The following is a 26,383-nucleotide window of genomic DNA, read 5'->3' as shown; positions in this document are numbered from 1 at the left end:
CCGCGCGGCCCGGCCCGCGCCGCCCCGCCAGCATGGCCGGGGCCATCATCGAGAACATGAGCACCCGCAAGCTCTGCATCGTCGGGGGCATCCTGCTCGTGCTCCAAGTCATCGCCTTCCTGGTGGGAGGGCTCATCGGTGAGTGCCGGGGGCCGCTGCCTTCCTCCTCCTCCTCCTCCTCCTCCCGCCGCTGCCCGCTTGTTTAGTGCTGGTTACAGTATCGCTGACTCGCTCCCATGATCTCATTATCCGCTTTTGTAGCCGAGCGATCCCGGCTCCGGGCCCTTTGTGCCCGTCCCGCGGCTGCTGCGGGGGGAGCCGGCCAAGGAAAAGTTTTTGTGTTGGTTTCTCTCTTTTTTTTTTTTTTTTTGGCCTGGTTTCAGCCTGGACTTAAAGAAAGAGGGAAGTGGGAAAGCTTCAGTATGGCGACGGAACGCGCAGGGAGCCTCGCGTTTCAAAGTTGGCTTAGAAAATAATAATAATTTATTTTTTTAAAAGGATTTTTTCTCCCTTCTTGGCGCTGCACCTCCCCGTGCCTCGGCCTCCGAATCGGCCGCGAGAGGAAACCTTTCCCCTTGCCAGAATGAGAACAAAAAAAAAAAAAAATTAATAAAAAATCTAGGGAGGAAAAAAAAGGAAGGAAAGAAAAAGGGGAGCGACTGGTGGGAGGGGGGGGGGGGTCCCGTCTGGGGTTTTTTTGGGACTCGCGCTTTGTCCGGGCTCGTTTCTGCGGGGGATCCCCCCACTCCCTCCCGATCCCGTTCCAGGGGGGTCCCCTCCCCTCCCTCCCATCTCCCGGCCTCTGTCAGGACGGGTCCCCTCCCGATCCCCCTCCGAGAGGAGCCCCCTCCGTTCCACCTCCCGCTCCCGCTGCAGGAGCTTCCCCCGTTCCCCATCCCCTCCCAGGAGAAGCTCCAACCCGCGGGGGCTCGGCCTGGGTTCGTTCCTGCCCGTGGAAAACCCTCGTGGCCGCCCGGGGAGGGCTTTCACCCCCGGCTCCCCAGCTCCGCACCGGGCACTCTGAAGCCCAGATTGTGTTTGTTTATCCCGTAGCGTTCCCAAAGGCAGGGAGATGGGAACTGGGACACAGCCCTGCGGCGAGCAGAGTGTTCCCTGGGGGATGGAAGGAGGAAGATGGAGGAGAGCGAGTTTGGGGCAGTCCTGGGAGTTTTTTACTTTTTTTTTTTTTTTTTTTTTTTTTTTTTTTTTACTAGAAAGCAGCTGAGTTCTGCGCCGGCTCCTTGCGATGATGGGCGCATGGATGTGGCTCTTAGGCCATTTCCAGGGTGGGAATGTCGCCTTTGTGTCCGGGCAGGGCTGTCCGGCCCTGCGGGGCATCCCCCGGCAGGATCCCTGAGGAGCTCCCCGGGTTTTCAGGGAGAATCGGGGTCAAATTCACTCCGAAACTTTGTTGCGCTTGGTTGGGAGAATGGAGTCGGGCTGTTGTCTGCTTGAGAGGGACCGAGGGAATAGCTCCGGCCGTTCCTCGGGAGCAGACTGTGCTCCTGGTGCCCATCAGTGCTTTGCCTTCCTGGCCTTGAATTATCAGCCTCTAATAACCATGAAATTCCACTAAATATAATTTTGGAAAACTTCAGTTTCCCTCATTCTCTTTCTTCCTCACCTCCGACACAAGGGAGTCACTGGCACATATTGACTAAAACTCATTTTCCCTGCTCTTGCAGGCCTGAAACCACATGGAGTTTATCAGGATTAGCTTTTTTGCTTCCTTTTTTTTTTCTCTTTAAGAGCCGGTTCGAGAGCAGGCTGCTGAACCCACTGCTGATTCCTGAGATAAAGTGTCTTGGCCTGTGCTGTGCAGAGAAGCCAGACTTCATCTTAAAGGTGTTTTTTCTAGCAGTTTCTTCCTGCTAAATTGAAGTGGTTGGTTTTTCCAAAGGCTGGTGTGGCTCAGAAAGCCTTGTTTGTGCTGGCATCTGGGGACAGATGTAACAAACAGATGTTTATGGCTGGCTTTACAGGGAAAAGACAAGTGTATCTGCTCAGTTTTGAAGGGATTCAGAGGTTAAAGAATTTAAATTATGTTAGTTCAGTTTTCCAGCTGGTTTGTGCCCTGATGCTGCTGCTGGGCCTCCACCTTGTGCCCTCCCATCCAGGATGGGTCTCCCAGATGGGGCTGGAAGCTGCATGGACAGGTTGGATGGGCTGGGGCCAGCAGGGACAGGGATTTGGGGCTGAGTTCAGTGCCCTGCACGAGCTCAGTCACTGCATCCTGCTGGAATTCCTGCACAGGCTCAGTCACTCCATCCTGCTGGGGTAAATGCATCTTCTCTCTGTGGTCAGGTCCTAGGGGGTGCTGCCCCAAAGTTCTTTAATTCCTGGATTCCCTCAGACCAAACTGCTCTGACCAATCATCCAAACTGTTCTTTCCTCTGCAGCACTTACCCCTTCTGTGCATTTAAGGAGTTCAGAGGCTTATCCCTGAGCCAGCAGCTCCCAGCCAGCCCTCCTGGGAGCTGCAAACCCAGGGATAGATATCTGGTGCTTGTGAAACACCAAGTTCCATGTGTAACCTAGGTGTGGTCCCCAACATCTGGCAGGGTGACACACGGCCTGGGAGGCTGAGCAGCTCCTCCCAGGAGCCTGCCCTGTTCTGGGCTCCCTGTATCCCTGGAAACTGATCCAGGGCTCGGGCCTGACCCCTTCAGTGATTCCCAAGCGTGGTGTTTCCCTCAAGGAGCCTCCTCACACTGAGCAGCGGGTCGGTGGCCGGCGTTCCCAAGGGATCAGAGCCGTGCCAGCAGAGCTGCCAGTGCCACCCCACAGGGTGCCACCAGGTGGGCTGGGAGCAGAGGTGGCGCTGACACGGTGGCCCCGCTCTGGTTGGATGCAGCGCACCCAACAGACACCAAAATCCGGTTATTTTGGTGTGCCCAGGTCTAGACAACCCAAAATACGTACCCGAGTGGGACAGGGCTGCTCAGCCCAGCCAGCCTTTCCCCTCACAGGCACTTAGGTCATGTTTCAAAACAATGACTAAGTGCTCTATTTTAACAGATCCCTCGTGCCAGTCCAAAATACCCAAATGCAGCACGTTGGTACTGATACAGCCGCCACAAAGCTGGTTTTCCTCACATCAGGGGCTTTCTGCCACTGCTGGATCCCAGCTCGGTTTTGGACAGTCAGTGTGTGATGCCAGAGTTTTAATGCAGCTTCCACATTTCCTACAGCTCTTTTATTTAGCAGCAGGAACCTTATCAGCTCGCAGGTGGGATTTGCTCAGAGCTGTCTGTTGGCAAAGCGCGAGATGCACACCGAGGGAGGAATTCCTGTGGCAGGAGGAAGCTCCTGTGCCAACAATTCCCTGACAGGAGCATGCAGCCAGGTGGGGTCAGGCTCTGCTCCCAGGGAACAAGGGGCAGGATGAGGGGAAACACCCTCAGCCTGTGCCAGGGAGCTTTAGGTTGGATATTTGGGAAAATTTCTTAATGGAAAAGGTTGTCCAGCCCTGCTGCAGGCTCTCCAGGGCAGTGGTGGAGTTCCCATGCGTGGAGGGAGCTTTGCAAAGCTTGAAAGGGAGCAAACACCCCCAAAAAAGAATTGTATTGGGTTGTTTCTCTGCTGTGCTTTGGTAATGAACTGTTGGCTCCAGAAAGTGGGGCTGTCACTACTTGAAGCCCCACAGGATTCCTGGTGTCTGCTCCCCTTGTGGAAAACATCTTGTTTAAAGGTCACGCTTCTGGGCTGTGTGTGATGTGTTCAGTTGGGATGCAACAGTGGGAGATAGAACATGATCCACAAAATGAATCCTAATGCAGCCTTGTCTCCACTATCCTGCTGTAAATGATGGCATGTGTGGATTACAGGAGACTGGGATCACCAGGAATGGTTTGTGTTATCGTTTGTGAGCAATGGGGCTGATGATAATTTACAGGCACGCCGGTGTTCCCAGGAGCCCCTGCCTGCTCTGCCTTCCCTGGACCCAGTGTGGCTGTCCTGGGATGCCACCAGGCTGGGCAGGGCATGAGGACAAACCTTGCACCTCCAGTGCTGGGGCAGTGCTGGGTCCCTTTGCACTAGAGAGACTCTGAGGGTCTGGAGCCCCAGGAGAGGCTGAGGGAGCTGGGCAGGGGCTGCAGAATCCCTGAGGAGCCGGGCAGGGGCTGCAGAATCCCTGAGGAGCCGGGCAGGGGCTGCAGAATCCCTGAGGGAGCTGGGCAGGGGCTGCAGAATCCCTGAGGAGCCGGGCACGGGCTCAGCCTGGAGCAAAGGAGGCTCAGGGGCCCTTGTGGCTCTGCACAGCTCCTGACAGGAGGTCACAGCCGGGGGACAGGGAGAAGAGCAGAGGGAACGGCCCCAGGCTGGGCCAGGGCAGCTCAGGGTGGATATTGGGAATATTCCTTCCCCAGAAAGGCTGTCCAGCCCTGGCACAGCTGCCCAGGGCAGGGCTGAGTCCCCATCCCTGGAGGAGTTTAACATCCCTGTGGATGTGGCACTTGGGGACATGGGGCAGTGCTGGGAACAGTTCAATTCCTGGCCTAAAAGGGCTTTTCCAGCCTAAACATTTCCATGATTCCACAGTTGGACCAGCTGCAGGTTCCACCTGGCTGTGCTGCTGCTGGGAATTGTGGCTGGGATGTTCCAGTGGAGGTCACCACAACTGCTCCAGGCCAAAGCTGAGCTGGGACACAGCAGTGTCCTCCTGGCAGCTGCCAGGGTGGAAGCTGTGTGTGCAGAATCTGACTGGATTTATGTGGGTTTGATGCCTCTTGGTCGTTTAGAAAGCAAAGCTTTTGATTACAAATTATCTTTTTCTGTAGGAAGCTGTTAGTGTCCCTTTGTAGTTGCCTTTCCATCTTGGAATTTATATATATATGTAGTTATTTTCTATGTACATAAAGGAAAAAAAAAATCAACCCAGATCTCTGTGCAGCTTTGAAAACTTTTTGAAAGGGAATTTTTAATGACTTATTTTATTTTATATGAGTTACTTTAAAGGTCCCTTCCAACTCCAACTTCCATGATTCCAAGGGTGCCTTAGCCCAAATCTCAGCTCCTTGGTTCAGACAAGCACAGGGGATGCAGAACTCCCTGTGGTCCAGGCAAATCCCGAGCAGGCTCACACCCAGGGAGGTGCTGCAGGCCCAGTGCCCACCCGTACGCTGTACAAATTTAACTGATTGGAAAAGTGGAGGGATTTATTTAGCACATGAATCCTCTGGGCTGAGGGGATGGATTAAGGAGGTGCAGGTTCACTGCTCCCTTCCCTGGCTTAGGCTGGAAAAAACAGAATTGTTGTGACTGGAGGAGCTCAAACTTCCTTGTGTGTCTGGCCTGGAGAGATAATGAGTCATGTGTGGCCATGGCTGAGCAGCTCTCCACAATCCCAGCTCATTATCTAAATGTCTGATTTGGCTCCTGAGCCCCCTGTTTCCAGGATTTCATTTTCTTTCCTGGGATTTCATTACCTTCCTCGGGCTGAGCTGATCTTTTGACAAGGAAAGCGCTCGGATTTCCAAGGTATGGATAGGAAAGAGTGTTTTAGGCTGATGATAAAGAACATTTTTGTGTGCCTGACTTCCTTTCATGCAGGGCCTCTCCAGGAGCTGGTCGGTGCTCCGTGGCCATGAATGCCAATGGATCCTGTGTATAGACACATTCCTGCAGTGCTGCAGCCTTGGCAGAGGCGCTGGGAGCCAGGAGAAAGCAGACACGAAAGGTCATGTCTGTTTAGTTAGGTCTGCTCAATTCTTCTTTTGAGGAGCTGTAACTGTAGCTGAATGGGCAAAAGTGCCAGAAACGGAGAGTTCCCAGGCAGGAACGGCAGTGCTGGGGCCTGAGGAGCTGGGAATCCTCAGAGGTGCTGCGTTTTCTCTTTTCACAGCTGCATCACTTCCAAACCCAAACCTGGGAGAGCTCAGGTCAGTCCTCCTGCTGCTCCCCCTCTGTCGGTTTAAACGTGACCCGAGCACTTCCCAAGCAGTGCTGCTGCTGCCTCCCTGCCCTTTGAGAGGGAAAACCTCCACACAGGAAGCCTTTTCCTTGGTAAATAACACTGGTGGCCTTTGAAGTCCCTGATAGCCTGGGAAAGCCTTTGAAGGCTCAAGGTGTCCAGTGGGGAAGGGCCCGGCCCATTCACATGGAGATGGAATTCCTCACATATCTGAGCACGGGCAGTTTCCAAGGTATCTTATCTGGGGGAGTGTCAGGCTCAGGAGAAAAGCTCAATAACAACAGCTCTTCCTGCTCCTTGGGGTCTGAGTGCAGGATTTCATACCTTGGCTGGGAGTTGCAGGAAATGCACCTCATCCCCCTGCAAAACTGACTTGGAGGAAGATCAGGCTCTCTGTGGCAATTAGTAAATCAGGTTTACCTCTTTTTTTTTTTTTTTCTTCTAAATATGTTTGAATATCCATTTCTGCATTTAGGGAGCTCTACTCATGCTCACCTCATTTGTATTCGTTGCTGCTGTTGAATATGGATGTGAATCATGCAGATCACTCATTCAGTTCTCCCTGCAAGTTGTGCCTGGTGAGATTTCCCTGCTGTCTGGCTTGCCTGGGGCTGAGGGAATAATTCCTTATCTCTGTTCCCCAGGAGCCCTTTGGCTGCTTATCAGGGAGCTGGGAATCCCCTGCTCCCTCAGTTCTAAGGGCTGTGGGCACGGATGCTCCTGCAGCTCCTTGGGAACCGATTTATTGGGAAAAACCTCCCATTTGTGCTGCTCTGGAGAGGCTTTGCTGGTAGCAAGGCTGCAAAAGGAGCACTGGAGAACAAACCTTGAGGAAAAACACAACCCCTGGGACAGGAGAGTACCCAGCAATGTGTGACTGGATTGTAGAGTCACAGAATCCCAGGATGGTTCGGGTTGGATGGACCTTCAATCCCATTTTTATCCCACCCCTGCCATGGCAGGGACACTTCCACTGTCTCAGGCTGCTCCCAGCCTGTCCCTGTCCCAGAGATCCTTTGTGGGGCAGACACAAAGTTTCTGTTCTGATCCAGCAAACTTGGCTTTGATGGTTTGCACAGGTTCATTTTTTTGGTCTGAAAAAATAAAAAAAAAGGACAGAGAATCCTGTAGTACTGATAAAATGCCTCTGAAACAACAGAAATATGGGTGTTCAGCTGCAACAGGATATCTGGAAACTACCACTGTAAATCAGGATGGAATTGGTGCCCCGGGGCTTTAAAGGATTTTGGTCTGGGTAAAGCCTGAACTCAAATATAAGAATGAAAAACCTTTCCCAAGGGGAGTGGGCTTCCAGTAGGCAGTGGAGTTATTTAAATATACGATTATTCTGCATATAAAAGCTGCTTCAATGTTCCAAAAAGCTTTGTGAAATAAGAGCTATCAAGGAAGTAGTAATTAAAAGTCTCTGTGTCACTCAAATTTATTAAACTGGTGCCATCGAGGTCCGGGAAGAGGGAGGCAGAAAAAATCCGGCTGCAATAAACGCATATTTATAATCCTGAGTGCATGCATGGTGTTATCCAGGTTGTGGCTGTTCCAGTTGGAAAAGCTGGGTCTGTCCATGATAAATTAGCTTGTTTATTCCTACCCTGCAGTCGCTTAGGGTAATGAAGCAGAAGCCCTTTGTGCGTGCTCGCTGGGAAGTGCTGGCTGGCTCCGGAGGGGGTAATTGAGTAGAAAAGCAGAATGCTCCCGGTGCCGGGAGAAGTTAAATCCCCCCGAGGTCAGGGGGATTCAGCCTTTAATCAGTGTGGACACAATGCAATTGAGAGTTTCCAAAGGGCTTGTTTATGGTGCTGGAGCAAGGGTCGGTGGTTAATGGCAGTGCTGGAGGTGCTGGGATGAGAAGGTGCAGGATGTGATTGCCAAGGTGAGCTGAGAGGGAGTGGGAATCCTGGAGCCTGAGGGCAGGAGGAAGGAGGTGTTTGAGGCTCCATCACAGGAGCTTTTTGAAGATCTGCTGGATTTATTGAAATTAAAATACTGAGTGATGGTGGCTCTTACCCACACCTAGGTGTGTGTAATATATCCCCAAAAAAATGCTAAAAAATTGAGCTCACTTGTCTCAGTAATTTTTTTCCCTAAAGCTTTAAGTCTAAATGCAGAGAAGCAGTGTGGTTTTCTTTCTTTGAGGACTAGCTCCTGGGGGAAGCCCCTTGGACCTTGTTTTCTGCTGTCCTGGTGGGATCAGGCCCTGAGCACCCTGCCCTGACCTCCTGGCTGAATGGAAAGGATGAAATTCTGTGCAGGATTGTTTTCAGTCAGTGAGACACAGCTGAGGTAGCCCTGGCAGTCCAGGGGAAGCCCTCCCTGGGCAGTGGTGGCCACACTGGTGAAGGTGTCCAGCTTTCCAAGTATTGGCTGGCTAAAACCATCACAGGGAGCAGCAGGATCTGCTTTGCCCCTGTAATTTGGGATTTCTGCAGTGAGCTGGGCACTTTTGCAGGCCCAGCTGGAGGAGATGCAGAGGCAGAAATCTAGGGGAAATTTAGATTAATAGATATTGGGAGGGAATCGCTCCCTGTGAGGGTGGGCAGGCCCTGGATCCCTGGCAGTGCCCCAGGCCAGGCTGGACGCTGGGGCTGGGAGCACCCTGGGACAGTGGGAGGTGTCCCTGCCATGGCAGGGCTTTGGAATGAGACAAACTTTAAGTTCTCTTTCACTCTGTGATGCTGTGGCACAGCTGGCAGCTCCAGCACCTCCTGCCCGTGGCTTTTGGCTTTTGGCACTGCTGGTGTCCAGCCCCCTGGCACGAGGGCTCTCTGCCCCATGGCTGCTCCAGGACTCCCTGCTGGAGGCTCCTGGCTGGGCTGGCTCCCAGAGAGCTGCACTCCCTCCCCTGGCTCCTGCCCAGCCTCCCCTGGGAGCTCTGCTCCCCTCCTGCTCCCAGTGGGACCTGCATTCCTGCCCTCTCATGGCAGCGAGCAGCACGAGGCTGCTGTGCTGTGCACACAGAGCTGTTCAATCGCTCCATTATTTACAGGCTGACAGATCCTGGGATCCGTGGGGCTGCTGCACCCCCCGGGCTGGGGGCAGAGGGGCAGGGGCAGCCCTTGGCACCACAGCACAGCCCAAATCCCTGGGTGAGAGCTTTGTTTTGCATAGCACTTTGTAATGCTCTTGGCTGAGTTGGCTGCAGCTCCACAAAGCATTTTTTTTCCACTTGGTTCAACGCTCACTTGGATTGAGTGGGCCAGGAGCCAGATCAGTAATGGAAGCCAAGTGCCGGCGTTTGTTTGGTGCGCGATTCCCGACGAGGAATATGTATAGTAATTGTCTCGTGCTCCTCAAAGCTGTAACTTTGGCAGAGGGGAGGCTGCAGGGAGCGTGCCAAGTGTTTAAAATCATAATCAGGCAGTGATGAAAACATGTATTTATGGCTATAATGAGTTGCATCAAAGCAAGAAACGTTCGGCTTCTCTGTAGAGGGAACGCTGTCTCTTAATTCAGAAATGCCTTCGAAATCACCCAGAATGTGTCAGAGTTAAAGAGCTCAGAGATCTCGGCTGAAATGCCTGGCTTACTTCACAGCAATATTCCTGATATCCCTTCCAGCTGCAGCTCTAGCTGTGGTTACTGGGCTCTGCATGGAGGCACGGCAGAGGAATCAGCATTTATTGCAGTGTTTTATGCACTGTGGGCACGTCATGAGAGTTCTGTAACCCTGGACTTGCAGCTTCATTTGTGTTTGTTTGTGGAGTGCTTTGTTTTATTCTACTTTGCTGTTTCTTGATGCAGTATTTGGGGTGGATATTGTGAAAAGTTCTTCCCCAGAGGGTGCTGGCACTGCCCAGATCCCCAGGGAATGGGCACGGCCCTGAGGCTGCCAGAGCAGCTCCGGGGGGTTTGGACAGCTCTGCCAGGGATGCTCAGCATGGGATTTGGGGTCTGTGCAGGGCCAGGGGCTGGATGAATGATCCTTGTGAGTTGCAGTTCAGGATATATCCCGATTCTGATGTCAATAACTTGTTTGGTTTTGGGCTTGTCTGAGTGTTGTGTGATTCCTGCATATAGCAAGGGTTTGGAATGCAACAGTGCATCCCAGGAGCTGGGATCCATCTGGGAGTTCTCCTGAATCCTTTCAGTGGGAAAAGCCCTCTAAGATCAGAAAGTCCAACCATTAACCCACCTGCTGACACCAGTCCCCTGGAGCCCACCCTTATCCCAGCATCCCTGTGCCTCTGGAGCTGGAAGAAACTCAGTGCTGTGAAAAAATGGAAAAAATGCAGTTGATAAACATTTGGCTTTTGAGTAACTTCCTCCTGCCTGGCGTTGAGTCACCGCTGCCTGCCCGTGGGAAGCCGTGTGGATGTCACCCTGTGCCGAGGTGGCACGCTGGCCAAGGTGCTCCACAGGGCTCCTGGCTGCCATCCCAAACGGCTCCAGAGCTGCTGGGATGATCCTGCTGTGCCCAAATTACAAGGGAGCCAGGGCTGAATCATCTGGGTGTAGCAGTGCAGGGCTGGGGGCAGCCAGGAGCCCTGGCTGGGAGGTGAAGCTCACTCTGGGGTTGTTTTCCTCCTTGGAATATTGGGAGTTTGTAGGGTGGTGTTACTGCTGCTGGAGTTTTTGGGGGGCTGTGATCTGTAAGGGAAGTCCTGGATCATCAGAATGAGGATGGTGACAACATGAAAACCACCTTCTGCAGAGTCTCACTTCCCATGCCACTCATTACCCTGGAGGAAAATCTTCCTGCCCAAGGAGATGTGTGGCCTTGCATGGTGCAAATCCCTGTGGTAAATCTTTTGCCCTTCAGGACCACGAGGTTTGGAATTAGTTTATCCATCCAGGTTTCTCTGGGCACATGCTTTCTGTGTGGATTTGCTTGGGTGAGCACAGGGAAAGGAAAAGAGTTCAGTAAATCAGGCTGATTTTGTGTGACCGAGGTATCTGAGACTGAACCAGCAGATCCCAGCTCTTCAATTAATCCTAATTTGATCCCACTACAAAGTCAGTAATACATCTGTGGATGTAATAAACTTAATTACTTGACTGTGAGATCAAAGAGCTGTGAAGGAGCAGCACTGGGTGCATTTGTTTTAAATGGCCTTCAAAGAGGCGAGCGGGGAGCTGCGAGTTTGGGTGGGGAAGCCGCCGCATCAGATGTCTGCAGATGCTACAAGTGTGGTTCTCTTGCATTGCCAGCCCCCAGCCCCACGACAGCTGTTCCCTACATGTCAGTGAAGTGCATTGACGTGAGGAAGAACCACCACAAAGCCAAGTGGCTGATGCCCTGGGGACCCAACCACTGCAAGAAGCTGAAGGACTTCGACGAGGCCGTGAGCCGGCAGATCGAGGCCAACGACATCGTGTTTGCCGTGCACATCCCGCTGCCCAGCAAGGAGATGAGCCCCTGGTTCCAGTTCATGCTCTTCATCATGCAGCTGGACATCGCCTTCAAGATGGACAACGACCTCAGTAAGTGCCTGGCACGGGGAGCTTGGCTCTCATTGCCCAGAGGGCCTCCCCTAAAGGGGTTTTTACCTCGTGTGTGAGTTGTGTTGGTGCCACACAGTGAGGTGGTGCTGCAGCACTTCCTGAATCTGGGAATTGGTGATCCTGAAATGGTTTGGGTTGGGAGGGACCTCAAAGTCCATCCTGTGCCACCCCTGCCATGGCAGGGACACCTTCCACTGTCCCAGGCTGCTCCAACCCAGCCTTGGGCACTGCCAGGGATCCAGGGGCAGCCCCTGCTGCTCTGGGCACCTGTGCCAGGGCCTGCCCTCCCTCCCAGCCAGGAATAACTTCCCAATATCCAACTTTAATTCCTCTTCTCTCCATTTGAAGCTATTACATAAATACTAAGTAAATATATAACACCCTCCCTGACACACACAAAACACACAACTCCCCCCCCAAAGTCCGAAATAATCTTGCACTAAAACCTGCAAAATTATGTTGGGAGCAGCAAGGGCAAGACTGCTCTGGCCCTCCCTGTTAGGGAAGCTGTCCATTGTTTGCATGTTTTAAAGTGTTTGGGGAAATCCCTCTCTAACTATAAGGCACAGTGAATAAACAATTTGCTTTCCAGACTGGTTGGGCTGGCTGTGTGGAGCTGCTGCCCTGGTTCCAGCCTGTCTGTGGGGCTGGCTCCATGCTCAGGGATCTGTGGGGTGGAATCAGTTCAGGGAGTTGATTGGGGTTAGGAGCTTTTTCGGCCATCTTTGTGTCCTTGACCCCTTCCTGCTCAGCGTGGAACTGTTCCTCCAGCTATTTATCCCAAAATCCCAGACTGGTGTGGGTTGGGAAGAACCTCAGAGCTCCAGTCCCACCCCGTGCCTTGGGCAGGGGCACCTTCCACTATGCCAGGCTTCTCCAGCCCTGTCTCACCTTCAGCACCTGTAGAGATGGAGCAGGGATGATTTAACACATTATCATTAAGATAAGTCAGAAATGAGATTGTGGAAAGCTTTCACCTGTGTTCTTATCCCTGTAATTATCTCTGAAATACAGAGAGAGCAGCTTTGTGCCTTTATTAAGGCCTCACCTCCTTCCACTTGGACAGATGATTGCATTAGGGAAACAGCTCTTGATTCCAAGGACTTTCAAGCTGAACCACCGTGCTGGAGTCAGGAGCTGGCCGAGCCCTTGGAGCAGGCTGGAATGCTGACCCAGCCTCTGGCAGCATTTCTGCTGCAAGAGCAGAGCCTTTGCTTGGGCTTTGAGCCCTTCAATGACTGAGTCCTGCACAGGTGGGGGGCTTTTTTGAGATCTCAAAGCAGAACAGCTCATCTAGGGCTGCCCCCTGGGTAATAAAAAGGAGGTTTGGGGATTGTCCAACACTTTGTACCAAGCTGCAAGCAGGTGTAAATTAAGTGTAGAATCTCAGGAACAAGTAACACATTTCTTGCTTGCTAGATTGTGTTGTAACAGCTCTTACAGAAATAAACAGCAGACTTGTTAAGCTGAATTAATTGCACCTGTGTGTCTGCCCCTGCTGTTAAATGAAAAGGCCCCATTGATCAGGTGATTGGGCTCAGCTCCTCGAAAGTGACAGCAATAAGGATGTGAAATAACCTCAGTTCTTCCTCTAAAGCAACAATTCAATTTCTTCTCTCTGGGGCTCTGAGCCCTCCAGGCCTCCTCTTGCTGTGGCTGATGCCAAACCAGGGCCACTCCTGGAAGGCACCACAGCTGCTGAGGCCTCTGCTCACTGTCCTGAAAACTGTCTGGGAGCTGCCTCAGGTCATCCAGGAAAGCAGCACTGCTGGGAGCTGCACAGCATTTATCCTCCTGGGGAAGCTGCTGCCTGGGGCACATCCTGCTCCTCTGCAGGGTCTGAAGGTGCTGAGCACAGTCCTGGGCTCTGCCAGCTCCCCTTGGCCTTCACCAGGGAGGTTTCTGAGCCACTTCAAACTGTCTCCTGCTTTTTTCCTCCAAGGCCATGGTTGTCCTCTTCCCCTGCAATTCCTAAGCAAGGCCAAGGCACAGAGTAAACCTGCATTTGGTTTTTTCAGGGTGCTGGGTGCCAAAACCCTCCTGGGCCAGGGGCAGCTGGGCTGTGCCTCTTGGGAAATGTTGGTGACTCATGGGTGACTCCTCATCCTCAGAGAGCTGGAGTCAGACCTGTGTCAGCTCTCCCCATCCAGAACCTGTGTCAGCTCTCCTCATCCAGCCAGAAAGGGTTTTTCAGGGACACAGGGGAAGGGCAGCCCTGGTAAGGTGCCCTGAGAGAGCCTGGCAGGGGCTGAGCCTCCTGGAATACCCCATGGGATCTCACCTTTCAGAGGAGCAGCCAGCCCTGATCACCTCACCTTGGGAACTCCCCTGGACTTTCAGTGGTTTTGAAACAGAGTTTTTTTGGAATGCAGATGTTTAGAAGCTGAGTTTCTCCTTCCCAGAAAGCTGGGAGAGAATCAGGCTGTTCCTCTGAGGAAGAGGCAATTTCTATTTCTGTGCTGTCCCTTTCCTTTCTTGATGCATTGTGCACTCAATTATTAAAACCCCTTCCCAGAACTGGGAAAGGAGGGGGGCAGAGGAAGGAGATGGAGTTTCTTTGCAGCTGGAAAGCAACTGTGTACAGCGAGAGGGCAGAGTGCTGCAGCCTCCTTTGCTAATTCATCCAGCCTTGGGCTTTTTGGTAGGTTTTGTAATTTTAGGGAGCTGCTGAAGCATGGAAGTGTAATGGAAATAATTCCAGCTTTTCTGCTTGCCTGCCATAGGCTTCTCCCCAGCCAGCTGTGTTAGTGTGCAGCTGGCACAGAGCCCCCTCCTGAAACTGCTCCACTATTTTTAGGCCATTGTAATGTGAGTGAAGATATCCTGGGCAAGTATTGTCCTATAAAGTGATTCATGGAGAAGATCCTGGGCAGTGAAATGCCAGTGGGAAAAATGACACTGGTGGTGTTTGGAGCATGAGCAGGGAGTCCCTCACTGGGGGAGTCACAGAGCTCAGGGCTGGAAAACCTCCAGGAGAGTGTCTTGTCCTCACTTGGGTTGGCAAGACCTCAAAGCCCATTCAGTGCCACCCCTGGATGGCAGGGACACCTTCCACTGTCCCAGGCTGCTCCAGCCTGGCCTTGGGCACTGCCAGGGATCCAGGGGCAGCCACAGCCACCCTGTGCCAGGGCCTGCCCACCCTCCCAGGGAAGGATTTATCCCTGATAAATCTGGTCCTGCTCCCTCTCAGTTTAATGTGTGCTGTGCAGGAAAAGGACACCCTCCTCTCCCCAGAAAATTGTCTATTCACCCTCTGATTAATGGGAATAAGGCACGAATCTCCTTAAGGTTTGGTTCTCTGTCACTGTCCTCGTTTGTTGCTCAGGCACAATGGGAGTTGCTGATGGAAGGCTGGCGTAGGATTCTCATGGAATCATTTAGGTTGGAAAAGACATCTTAGATGGAGTCCAACCACTAACACAGCTCTGCCATCAGTCTGCTGTGCTGAAATATATGGATATATGGATATATCTGTATTTTATGTTGACAGCCCTGAAGGGTCTTTGCACAAAACTCATTTCCAAGGGGAGGTGCCACCCCAGCAGAGAGACTGATGGAATTCCAGAGGGAGCCTCTAATCCATTGGCCTGGAAAGGCACGCAGCAGTTCATCTTCTGCCTTCTGGTTTTCATACTCCATGGCAGCAGCAACATTTGGACTGCAAAGATGAAATACTGAAAGCTGTTTTTCTTGGATTAAATCCCAAGCATTCCAGTTGGTTTTATGGCTTCTGAAATGGAGTTCATGGTTCTTTTTAGCCTGGCCAAGTTCAACCTTATGTTCCCATTTATCTGTTTTGCTGGTCTCCTAAACAGCGGATCTGAGATGGCAAATTCGTGTTTCATGGAAACCCAACTGCTGGCAGCTCTGGAAAGGGACTGCATGTGGATCTGGATGGTGCAGATCACGTGCACCAGAAAATGCTCAGAAAAATCCTGAGGTGTCCACATCAGATGCACAACCCAGCCACCTCTGAAGGGCGTAAAAATAGAACTGCCAACCACAGATCCCATCCACACCCCTTCCCATCCGGTGGGATGAGTGTGCCACCACCTATTTCCAACAAAAATATAGCTGAAAAGATGGCTTCTGGGGCCATCTCCCAGTGCTTCTCCATGGCAGATGGTTCTGGGGCCATCTCCCAGTGCTTCTCCATGGCAGATGGTTCTGGGGCCATCTCCCAGTGCTTCTCCAAGGTGGATGGTTCTGGAGCCATTTCCAAACAGTTCATGGTGGATGGTTCTGTAGCTATCTCCCAGTGCTTCTCCACAGTGGATGGCTCTGGAGCCATCTCCCAGCACTTCTCCAATCTGGATGGTTCTGGAGCTTTTCCAGCAGCTGTGGCTGTTAAGGATTTGGTGCCCTACAAAAGGAGGCTGGGCTGTAACATGCACACGCTCATTCTGGAGCGTGTTCCTCGTTCAGAGCCTTCCCTGGGATCTGTGCCTGGTAAACAGGAGGATTTTCCAGCTGGTGGAGCTGGTACAGACTTGCCTCAAGTTTTTAAACGTGTGGATGCTCCTTGGCAGCCTCAGCTGCTGCTCCAGTGCACGAACTCACTCAGTTATGGTTCCTCAGTGAGCCTGTTCCAGCCTGATCCAGCCTCAGTCCCGCTGGCAGTGCCCTGCCAGGAGCACCTTTCCCAGCAGCTGTGTCCCAGGCTGTCACTGTGCACACGTCCAGGAGGGGACGAGCTGCTGGTCCCACAGGGATGTGTGACCTTGCCAGGCCATGACTTCATGCGTGTCACTCGCGTGCGAGCTGGGCCATCTGCAGAGGCAGGAACAAGTCAGGGCAGGTGTGGAGGAGCAGGGGAGGGCTCTGAAATGTTCTGTAGGTGAGGAAGGGAGAGCTCCAAACCCTTCTGTAGAGCAACTGAAGCTAAACAAGGCACATAGAAAACATCAACACTGTTATGTGTGGCGGGTTCTGAGTTTTTCCTGGCTAGGCCAGTGTAGCTCAGCTTCAGTTCATTAATTATCTTCCTAAAGGAACTTTGTGTCGTGTTTTTTAATTACTCTGGGAACCTTCTGAGCCTCCTGTCTCCGTGCTGTTGCAGAGGAAAACGCAGAGATCACCCTGGATGTGTCGCTGGCCTATCGTGATGACATGTTCGATGACTGGGAGGAAATAGCACATGCCATAGAGATCAGGAAGCTGAAGTGCACCTTTAGCTCTCCAAAAGTAAGGAATTTGAATGACACTGGTGGTGGGGATGAGTGAGAATTGTCCTCTTCCAATCACAGAACCACAGAATTGCCCTTTCCATGAAAAAGTTTTCCCCAATATCCAACCCAAACCTCCCCTGGCACACCCTGAGACCATTTTCTCTTTGTCCTGTCACTTTTTTTGGGAGACATGGCCAATCCCCACCTGGCTCCCACCTCCTGTTAAGGGGGCTGTACGGGGTTCATCTAGGAAGGCTCCCATTGAAGTCTGAAATGTGAACCTGTCTGAGGTCAAGCCTTACCTGCTCGGTGACCCACACAATCGAAAACACGAGGAGAGGTGTCCCTCACACACAGGCTCCCCGTGCTCCCAGCTGGAGGGCTGAGGGCCGTGCTTGTGCTGCTGCCCTTTGCAGACGGTGGAGTCCGAGGGCCGCCACTACGACTGCGACTTCCTGCCCTTCATGGAGATCGGCAGCGTGGCACACAAGTACTACCTCATCAACATCCGCCTGCCCGTCAACGACAGGAAGGGCATCAACGTGGGCATCGGCGAGATCAAGGACATCCGCCTCGTGGTGAGCACCCAGCCTCTGTGCCAGGCTGCCCCAGCTCCTGCCCCAGCTCCTCTGCCTCCAGGGGGACTGTCCTGCTCCCTGGGAATGCTCTGCTCTTCTCAGGAGCCTTCCCCAAGAGCCTCCTCCTCTTCCCAAGGCTCCGAGCTCGCTGTGTCCTCTGCTTCCCACCGCAGTCTGCCTGCGATGCAGAGTCCTTTCTACAGACAGGAGCTAAGGAGGGTTCAGAGGGGGCCTGGTCTGCCTGCAGTTGGCTGTGGCCATGTGTGGGAAGGCTGTCAGTGATCCTTGCCCTCGAGGCTGGGTGAGCAGGGATGCTTTTCCCAGCTGGAGCCCTCCCACCACGGCTGCGGTGGCTGCAGACAGCGGTGGGAGGACGCGTGGCTGGAGAAACACGTTAATGAGCCAATGCTCTTCCCACCAGGGGTGACTTGGCTCCATGAGGCTCTGGTTACTTGTCTGGGAGTGATTCTGCCAGCTTTTTCCGTGCTGTGTCAGAATTCCCCCTCTCCCTCGCCATGGAAGCTGTGTCTGCTGGCATTTGTTCTCAGACGTTCTGGAACCTGCCCAGGTGGCCTGGGGGCTCAGTGGGCCCCTGTGCTCTGTCCATCATTGGCCAAACCATCATTGGGATGCACTCCCACATCTGTGCCTCTCCTGACACTCCATGAGGAGAACACAGGGTGATGATGTCAAACCCTGTACCCTGCTTTTCCTCAGGGCATCCACCAAAACGGGGGCTTCACCAAGGTGTGGTTTGCCATGAAGACGTTCCTGACGCCCAGCATTCTGATCATCATGGTGTGGTACTGGAGGAGGATCACGCTGATGACACGTGCCCCCGTCCTGCTGGAGAAGTGAGTAGGAACCTGTGGTGGCCCAGGGGACCCACTGAGGTGGTCATTGCTCCCAGGCAGAGCCCATGGTTGGCAGATAGGAATTGTCTCTTCTCCATCCCCTCCCTCCACCCAGGCACCCTGGGAGCTGGAGACCTCCACAGCTTCTCTTTTCTTTCCTGTTAAGCCCCTGGAGAAAAAGGAGCTGCTCTGAGGAGCTCAGTCCTGTGGGGTTTGGTGGCAGGAGGTGACACTTCCCAAAAAGTGCTGGCTTTCCTTCTGTTGCTCTCCACACACAGCTTTGGCTTTTGGGGCTCTGTCCTTCCCTCACACACTGGACAGAGATGGTGTTTGTGCCTCTCCAGGGTCATCTTTGCTCTGGGAATTTCCATGACGTTCATTAACATCCCTGTGGAGTGGTTTTCCATCGGATTTGACTGGACTTGGATGCTGCTCTTTGGAGACATTCGACAGGGCATCTTCTATGCCATGCTGCTCTCGTTTTGGATCATCTTCTGTGGGGAGCACATGATGGTGGGTACCACCCCCATGGGAACGTGGTTTCCAGCTCCACTTCCAGGAAAACCTGGCAGCTGATGTTTGGAAATGATGCTGGGGGGACTTGGACCAGCTGAGGGGATTTCAAGCTAACTTGCTTTTCCTTTTTCTGCTCCTCCCCACCTGGTGCCCAGGACCAGAACGAGCGGAACCGGCTCTCGGGCTACTGGAAGCAGGTTGGACCCATCGCTGTGGGCTCCTTCTGCCTCTTCATCTTTGACATGTGTGAGAGGTGGGTGCAGCTGCACTGCCCAGGCCCGGCCATCCCAGGGCAGGGAAGGCTCCTGGCCCCCTCCTGCAGCAGGGACCAGATGGGTCCCCATGGCTGGGTGCACAGCCCCATCTCCCAGAGCCAGGGGAGGCTCCTGGAGTGCTCCCAACTGTGCTGGCCATGGAAACCATTCCCACCTCACCTTCTCCTCACCCACATGGCAAAGCAGCACTGCTGGCTTTTCCTCTGCAGAGCCTTGGGAAAAGGTTCTTCCCCCAGAGGGTGCTGCCACTGCACAGATCCCCAGGGAATGGGCACGGCCCCAGGGCTGCCAGAGCTCCAGGAGCACTGGGACAATGCCCTCAGCCACTGGGTGGGATTGTTGGGGTGTCTGTGCAGGGCAGGAGCTGGATCAGTGATTCCTGTGGGTCCTTCCAGCTCAGGATGTTCCCCGATTCTGTGATTGCCAGGCTGCAGAGTGGGCAAGGGGCCCTCTGAGCTCTCTGAGTTGGTGTTTTCTCTCCTCTCTGCAGGGGAGTGCAGCTCAAGAACCCCTTCTACAGCATCTGGACCACCGAGGTGGGCACGGAGCTGGCTGTATCCTTTCCCTGCTTGTGGGATATATGTGGGAGAGGGAGGTTCTCCCTCCTGCCAGGTCCCTGGGAGCTGTGGGCAAACTCCCTGCTTTTGGGGGGCAGGGGCTGGCCAGGCACTGCAGGAGATCACTGGGGAGCTGGATATGGGTAGTGTTTTCTAGGATTTCCTGTTAGTTTGTACCATTTTCCCTGGGTAATGTTTTCTAGGATTTCCTGTTAGTTTGTACCATTTTCCCTGGGTAATGTTTTCTAGGATTTCCTTTAGTTTGTACCATATTCCCTGGGTAATGTTTTCTAGGATTTCCTTTAGTTTGTACCATTTTCCCTTGACTTCCTCTGCACAGATGGCCTTTATTATAGTCGCAGGGATCTGCCTGTGCCTCTATTTTCTCTTCCTGTGTTTTATGGTCTTCCAAGTGTTCAGAAACATCAGTGGGAAGCAGTCGAGCCTCCCTGCCATGAGCAAGGCTCGCCGCCTTCACTATGAGGTAAGGGTCCTCCTTGGGACACAGATTCCTTGTTTTTAAAAGACATTTTGGACTCACAGTCTGTTCTGAGACCTCCTTTATCCATAATATCCTCATACTTCCATTTCTCCTCCTTTGGTATAAATTTCTCCTCATGGTATGAATTTGGATTTTTGGGGTCATCATTTCCTTTTGAAGTTGCTGGAGGGTCAAAGCACAACACATTCCCACCATCATGCCCATTTTTAGCCCATGATTTTGGAGTTTCCTGTCCTACCTGATTTGCCTGCTGCCAAACCTGAGTGCTTAACCTGCTTCTGCAGGGATGCAAATATTTATCCCCAAAGCCATTCTGTTTAATTATGGTCACTTCTTCTTTAAACAAGTCGTTATCATCCATCAAGAATGCACATCAAAAATTCAGAAAACTGGACTTGAAAGAATTTGAAGCAGATACTCAGTGTTTTTCCCTCTAGCAGGAGGCACAGACATCTGGGGAGCAGGGATCTGGTGTGGAAGAGTTAAATTAATAGTCCTTTGTTGTCGTGGTGTGGCAGGGTAATTACGCAGACACTGACATTTCCACCTAAATTCCAGAACCAGGTTAAAAAAACCCACGCACTCACCCAAAACCAGAAGAATTTGTAAGTAAGAATGTAGAACCAGTGAAAGCAGGGGCAGTGGGCAGTGGGATTGCCAGCCAAGGAGTTTGTCTCAGAATCTCCATTCTGTGCTCGCCAGCCAGGTTTTCCAGACACTGGAATCGCTGCAGCTCCCTCCCAGCCGGGCTGGGGCGAGGATGAGTGTGGTGAGAGCCCGAGCCCACGCTGGGGCGCCGACCCCACCTGGTGTTTGTGTTACAAGGGCCGTGAGCTGTCGGGCCGTGCCCCCTGCAGCCCGGCGTGCCACCTCTTCCCCTGAATTACCTGCTGCTCAATCAGTCACTGGGCAAATGTCATGGAAAGGCAGCGCTGTCCAGACGTGCCCACCCCGCGCGGAGCTTCCGGCAGACGTGTGGGGAGCGGAGGATATGGGCTGTGCTGAGCACGGCACACGAGTGGGTGGAGGTTGTTTTGCTTTGGGGTTTCGTGGGTTGGACCCTTGTTTTATTTTTTATTTTTTATCCTCGTGTCTTGTCTATCCTAAAACCAAAAATGGGTTTTGTGGATTCTGTTAATGTGACCAGTGACATTTCTCTCTAAACAGGGGCTGATTTTTAGGTTCAAGTTCATGATGCTCATCACCCTGGCCTGTGCAGCCATGACCGTCATCTTCTTCATCGTGAGCCAGGTGAGGGGTGGCTCTGGGCTCCTGGCAGAGCCTCAGCGCCGCTTCCCGGCCGCTCCCGACGCCGCGCGTTGCTGGTCAGACTGGACGGGCCTGTTCTGAGCACATTTGATAACAAGTTGCTTTTGAAGAAGTTGTGTTGGTTTATTTGAAGCTCTGCCATGCAGTTGCTGAGGCTGGAGCCGGCACAAAGGCCCCTGGCTCCCGGGGAGCGTTGGGGCCGCGCCGTGCGGAAATCGGCCAACGGGCTTTAGTCATTTCTGAGAACTCAGCGAGAGGAAAATGTCCTGTTCACGCGGAAACACTGGGGTGGCTTTGTGTGCCCATGCAGATGTGACAGCATCCAACCTTCCCTGGGCTGACTGCAGCCTGCTGTGCCCAGCAGGAGCTGTACCTGTTTGTCCTGAGTTCCCATGTCACCTCTGTACGGATGAGCTTTTACCACTGCTGGAATCATGGAATCACAGACTGGCTTGGGCTGGAAGGGACCCTAAAGCCCATCTCATGGGCAGGGACAACTTCCTCTGTCCCAGGCTGCTCCTCGTCCCATCCATCCTAGCCCCGGGCACTGCCAGGGATCCAGGGGCAGCCACAGCTGCTCTGGGCACCTGTGCCAGGGCCTGCCCACCCTCCCAGGGAACAATTCCTTTCAATCTCCCATCCATCCCTGCTCTCTGGCAGTGGAAGCCATTCCCTGTGTCCTGTCCCTCCAGTCCCTCTCCAGCTGTCCTTGAGCCCTTTTAGGCCCTGGAGGGGCTCTGAGCTCTCCCTGCATCTTTTGCTTCTCCAGGTGAGCACCCCCAGCTCTCCCAGCCTGGCTCCATGGCAGAGGGGTTCCAGCCTCTAGAGCATCTCCATGGATCTCTTTTTAAGCTACTGTAGTTTTCTTCTTGGCCTTTATGCTGTTCTTTAACAGAAAGCAACACTGCAGCCTGAGCAGTCTGTGTACCTTCAAGGAATATTAATATTGATGATATTTTCATGGATGTTGACAGGCCTCAGTGTGTGGCAGGTTGGTGCTGTCAGCCTGGCCCCTCCTCAGCCAGCTGTGCTCAGCACATCAATTCCCCCATTACTCACGCTGGTTTTCCTGCTATAAAAGGTCTATTTTTAGCAGGTGGATGTTCAGGGATGTCAGTGGTGTCCCCAGGTAGTGCCCTTTGTGTGTCAGTCTGTGCTGAGCACATGCTTGTGGCAGGGGTATTGCAGAGCGCAGCGGCTCGGTCACAGTAAATGAGACATCAGAGCTGAAGGAGTCCTGAGGGATTCACTTTGTCAGGAGCATTTTGTCCCTGCAGACCGAGCCTGAAGAGGAGAATCCCAGCCTGACTTCTGCCTCACTGAACCTTTTACACTCCATTTCCTCTATCCTGTTGAATTGATGCTGTTCTCACTGATGTACTCCAAGGCCGTGTCTCTATGGACTTTGCTCTTCCTGATGGCCTGTCCGTGTCTGTTTTCCCTGGACAGGTGACAGAAGGCCACTGGAAGTGGGGGGACATCACGATCCAGGTGAACAGTGCCTTCTTCACCGGCATCTACGGGATGTGGAATCTCTACGTGTTCGCCCTCATGTTCCTGTACGCGCCATCCCACAAGAACTATGGCGAAGACCAGTCCAATGGTAAATGTCCCCAAATGACCTGAGGGCTCTCGAGGGGACAAAGGGGTACAAATCAGGGTGTGCCTTCTGTGCCTTTTTTTTGGTCTGTGGAAGAATGGCTGGAGGAAAAGGGCCACGGATCTGTGGAAATGTTGTACAAGCAAGGCCCATGTTAACTTAGGATACATGTTCACTTAGCAGCTTAGCGTGAGTGAGCCATACCTAGCATAACCAGGCCACACGCCACGATAGGAAGATGCTGCATCCTGCCTGCTGACAAGGTCGACAGGGCAAGGACAGCGACGAGAATAGAAACCATAAAGTATGCATAACCACAAAGTAGGAGGAATATGTAAATGTAATCTCTTGCTTTAAACCAATAAACTCAGGACATGTATAAGCAGTTAAACCAATAAACTAACGACAAGTATGCATAGTTACTGGAAAACAATATAAAAGTACTGGTGTACTCAAAATAAACCGAAGCTTGCTTTACCAATCATATTAATTGATTGCTTGGCTTCCCTCACTGCCCTCATTGGTCCAAGTGCACACTCAGCGCCTTGAAAAGCTTTGCAAATGATGGTTTGGGTTTCCAAGCAGGCATTTGAATTAATGGCTGGGTTATACAGGTCTGACTTTTAGCCAAGGCTGGCTGGAACCTTCAGGGTGGTTTCTGTGCCTTTTAGCATTGCCCAGATGGAACTGTGCAGCTCAGATGGAGGGATGAGGAGTGGAGAAAATAGACCCTCCTGTCAGGGAGTTGAGGAGAGCCGGATGGTTCTGCCTGAGCCTCCTTTTCTCCAGGCTGAGCCCCCTTCCCAGCTCCCTTAGCCACTCCTGGTGCTCCAGCCCCTTCCCCAGCTCCATTCCCTTCTCTGGACGTGCTACGGCCCCTCAATGTGTTTCTTGTGCTTCCATTTAAATACCTGTAAATAAAACAATTTATAGGAAAGTTGCTGGTCCATGGCTTAGGCAGCTGAGCGGCTGGAGGGAATAAAGTGGATCTTTTCCTTTGGAATAGTCCCATATTGTATTGTGAGACTGCACTGACAGAACACCTTTGTTTCTCAGGTGACCTGGGGGTGAACAGCGGGGAGGAGCTGCAGCTCACCACCACCATCACCCACGTGGACGGGCCCACGGAGGTGTACAAGCTGGCTCGGAAGGAGGCTCAGGAGTGACACGGAGGTGCCTCAGCAGGGACCGGCCTGGCGTGGGGAGCAGAGGACACACGAGTCCCTCTGGCTGGAGGCCCCTCCGGCCGCATCCGCTCCTCAAGCGCCCCGTCCCTGGTGCATCCACAGGGCAGCGACAGCGAGCAGAACATTTGTAACTCTTTACTATGGTGTAGTTATTCCTGGGGGGAGGGCTGTGTATATTGTGTTACACTCGGGCACGTAAAACCCTGCTGGAAGGGCACTGAGGTTGCAAAGTCGCAGGTGTGGATGTGGCGCCGGGGCAGAGCTGCCGTGGGGCTGGTTTCATTTTGCTGGGTGTGCTGGTGCATAAAGCTGCTGCAGGGAGCTCAGCTAGGAGCATGTGCTCACTACTCTGGGTTTGCTCCTGTGTGCAGCTTACACAAGGTGTTGGTTGTGGGGGGGAGCCTTGCTGTAAAAGCCTTTAATTCCACTGCCATGGCTGTACCGACCCTTGTCTGAGTCTTTGGGGCAGCCACCCTCTGTGGCTGGATGAAGCACAGCTGGGAGAGGAGTAGGCTGTTAGTAAGGCTTTAGTAGAAGCAGCGACTGCTTTCTCAGCAGGTTTTGCAGCTGTGTGCTGGATACAGGGAATGGCCAGCCTGGATGCTGAGTTGCAGGAGAACAGAGCACTCCTGACCCAAGTTCCCAGCTGGCTGATCCCACAGCCAGCTCCTCCCTGTTCTCAGTCCCTTTGGCTCCCCCGTGCTTTTGTAGCTTCCTCCACCTTCCCTTTTGTTACAGTGCATCCCTGGGAGCTGGGCAGTCTCGCTCTGTGCTCTGCGCGCTGGCAGGCTGGAGCAGAGCTGGATTCTTCCAGGGATTAAGGACTTGAAAGGATCCGCTGGTCATGCACTAATGTGGATCTTTGCTTTCCCAGAGCAGACACAGGCACCGGGCTCGCTCAGCCCCGTGCTGGGAGGCCTTTGGCAAAGAGAGGGGAGTGGGAACTGATCCGGGCTGGAGGCTGGAGCTGAACCCTGCTGGGCCCAGTTCAGAGAAGGGAACGGTGGGGAAGGGTCTGTGCCGCTCAGGGCACACCTTCCATGGCCTGGAGCATCCAGAGAGCAGGCAGGAGCAAACGTCTGTGCTAACTGCTGGTAACATGTAACTCACCCTCCCAGTTCCGGCCCCATGAGATAACAATCTGCTGCTGCTGTGCCTTGCTGAAGCATTGTAGGGGAGGCAGAGAGGAGAAACTCATTCCTGTCAGCCCAGGTACCATCATGATTCCTGGTACCATAACAATTCCCACCCCAGAATTTATCCATTTACCCTCATCCATTTATTAAAGCTCAATACTATGAAAAAAGAGAGGGTGGCACCACCAGATCACCTTGCGTGGGTTTGATTGCTGGGCACCATCACATGGGGTTCCTCCAGTCAGGAGGTGTTACACCAGGCAGACCCCTCTGCCAAAGGCCTGCTCCCTGAGTATTCATTGCATCTCCTACTGGATTTTCTTACAGCAGTTCTGTTTGTTGTGTTTGCCCTCCCCGGGATGCCCAGCTTCCCCTGCCCCTGGAGGCCAAGCAGTGTTCCTACTGTAGTAGCTACTCCGTTAGAAGTGAATTAAATCAACGCACATCCCTGCAACCCCGGAACGTTCCCGGCTGAACACTCGACTTTGCAACTTTGCCATCCCTTTTCCCTTGGGTTCTTACGTGATATTTATGTTGTTCCCATAGCTGTGTCCGTGGGTTCTTTTCCAGCTTAGACTATAGCATTGCGTTTTGTAAAGGCTGCCCACGAACGGGGAGCTGCAGCTTTCAAACCAAATTCTGTGTCAAACACTAACAGTTTGTTTACGGGGCGCGTGTGCGTGCGTGTGTGGGTTTTTTATTTCTTCATTCCTCAACCCAACTCCTATGTCTTGGAAATAGTCTCTGGGTCTTATTAAAATATATCCTTTTTTTGTTGTTGTTGTTTAGGTTGAGTTCAGTTTTTACAGAATGCTTTAAGCAACCTGGAAAACATGTAGTTTTGTTAATTTAAATAAAATATACAATATTGTGGATTTGTTGTTGGAATTTCTCCTCATCTCCAATCTCCTCTGGCAGTGGGAAGCCATTTCCCCTTGTCCTGTCCTTCCAGACCCACATCCAAAGTCCCTCTCCAGCTCTCCTGGAGCCCCTTTAATCATAATTAAGGGGCTCTTAAGGTCTCCCCAGAGCTTTCTCTTCCCCAGGCTGAACAACCCTGCAGGGTTTTCTCTCCTGTCCCTGCCTGCCAGCCCTGGAGTTGTCACAGCTGTGCTGTGACCTTTGTGTGTTGGCCATCACCCCATGGCAGCGTTGATTTGGGCAGCACCCTCCATCTGCTGCCATATTTCAAGGTGCTGCTGCCCACTGCTTGGAGCCTGCTCTCCCCATGTTGCCTTGCTGTCTGTAATCCAGGGAAAATAAATTTTTAAAAAGTGTTGGTGTCTTCTCCCAGGGAACAAGTGACAGGACAACAGGAAACAGCCTCAGGTCGTGCCAGGGGAAGTTTAGATTGGATATTTGGGAAA

The 26,383-nt window shown here is 52.7% G+C and overlaps 1 protein-coding gene across 1 annotated transcript; it reads left to right on the top strand.

Annotated features, from left to right (window-relative positions):
- Positions 1 to 25,891, top strand: WLS (Wnt ligand secretion mediator). Its single transcript, XM_058029818.1, has 12 exons — positions 1 to 138; positions 11,081 to 11,353; positions 16,434 to 16,558; positions 16,959 to 17,120; positions 17,838 to 17,974; positions 18,319 to 18,487; positions 18,646 to 18,743; positions 19,256 to 19,319; positions 19,663 to 19,806; positions 20,992 to 21,075; positions 22,543 to 22,696; positions 23,750 to 25,891. The coding sequence occupies exons 1-12, from the start codon at positions 33 to 35 to the stop codon at positions 23,857 to 23,859; spliced, it is 1,626 nt and encodes a 541-aa protein (XP_057885801.1). The 5' UTR covers positions 1 to 32; the 3' UTR covers positions 23,860 to 25,891.
- Positions 25,892 to 26,383: the final 492 nt, after the last annotated feature.

This window comes from Melospiza georgiana, chromosome 9, assembly GCF_028018845.1.
Source record: "Melospiza georgiana isolate bMelGeo1 chromosome 9, bMelGeo1.pri, whole genome shotgun sequence".
Classification (NCBI taxonomy): domain Eukaryota; kingdom Metazoa; phylum Chordata; class Aves; order Passeriformes; family Passerellidae; genus Melospiza; species Melospiza georgiana.
This window is presented reverse-complemented; position numbering and strand designations above follow the sequence as displayed.

What these genes read in the sequence shown, in the direction of transcription:
- WLS (XM_058029818.1), top strand. Translation starts at nt 33, where the DNA reads ATGGCCGGGGCCATCATCGAGAACATGAGCACCCGCAAGCTCTGCATC. An exon ending in TCAAGGACATCCGCCTCGTG is followed by an intron (nt 17,121 to 17,837) that starts GTGAGCACCCAG and finishes GCTTTTCCTCAG; the next exon opens with GGCATCCACCAAAACGGGGG. An exon ending in ATCTTTGACATGTGTGAGAG is followed by an intron (nt 18,744 to 19,255) that starts GTGGGTGCAGCT and finishes TCCTCTCTGCAG; the next exon opens with GGGAGTGCAGCTCAAGAACC.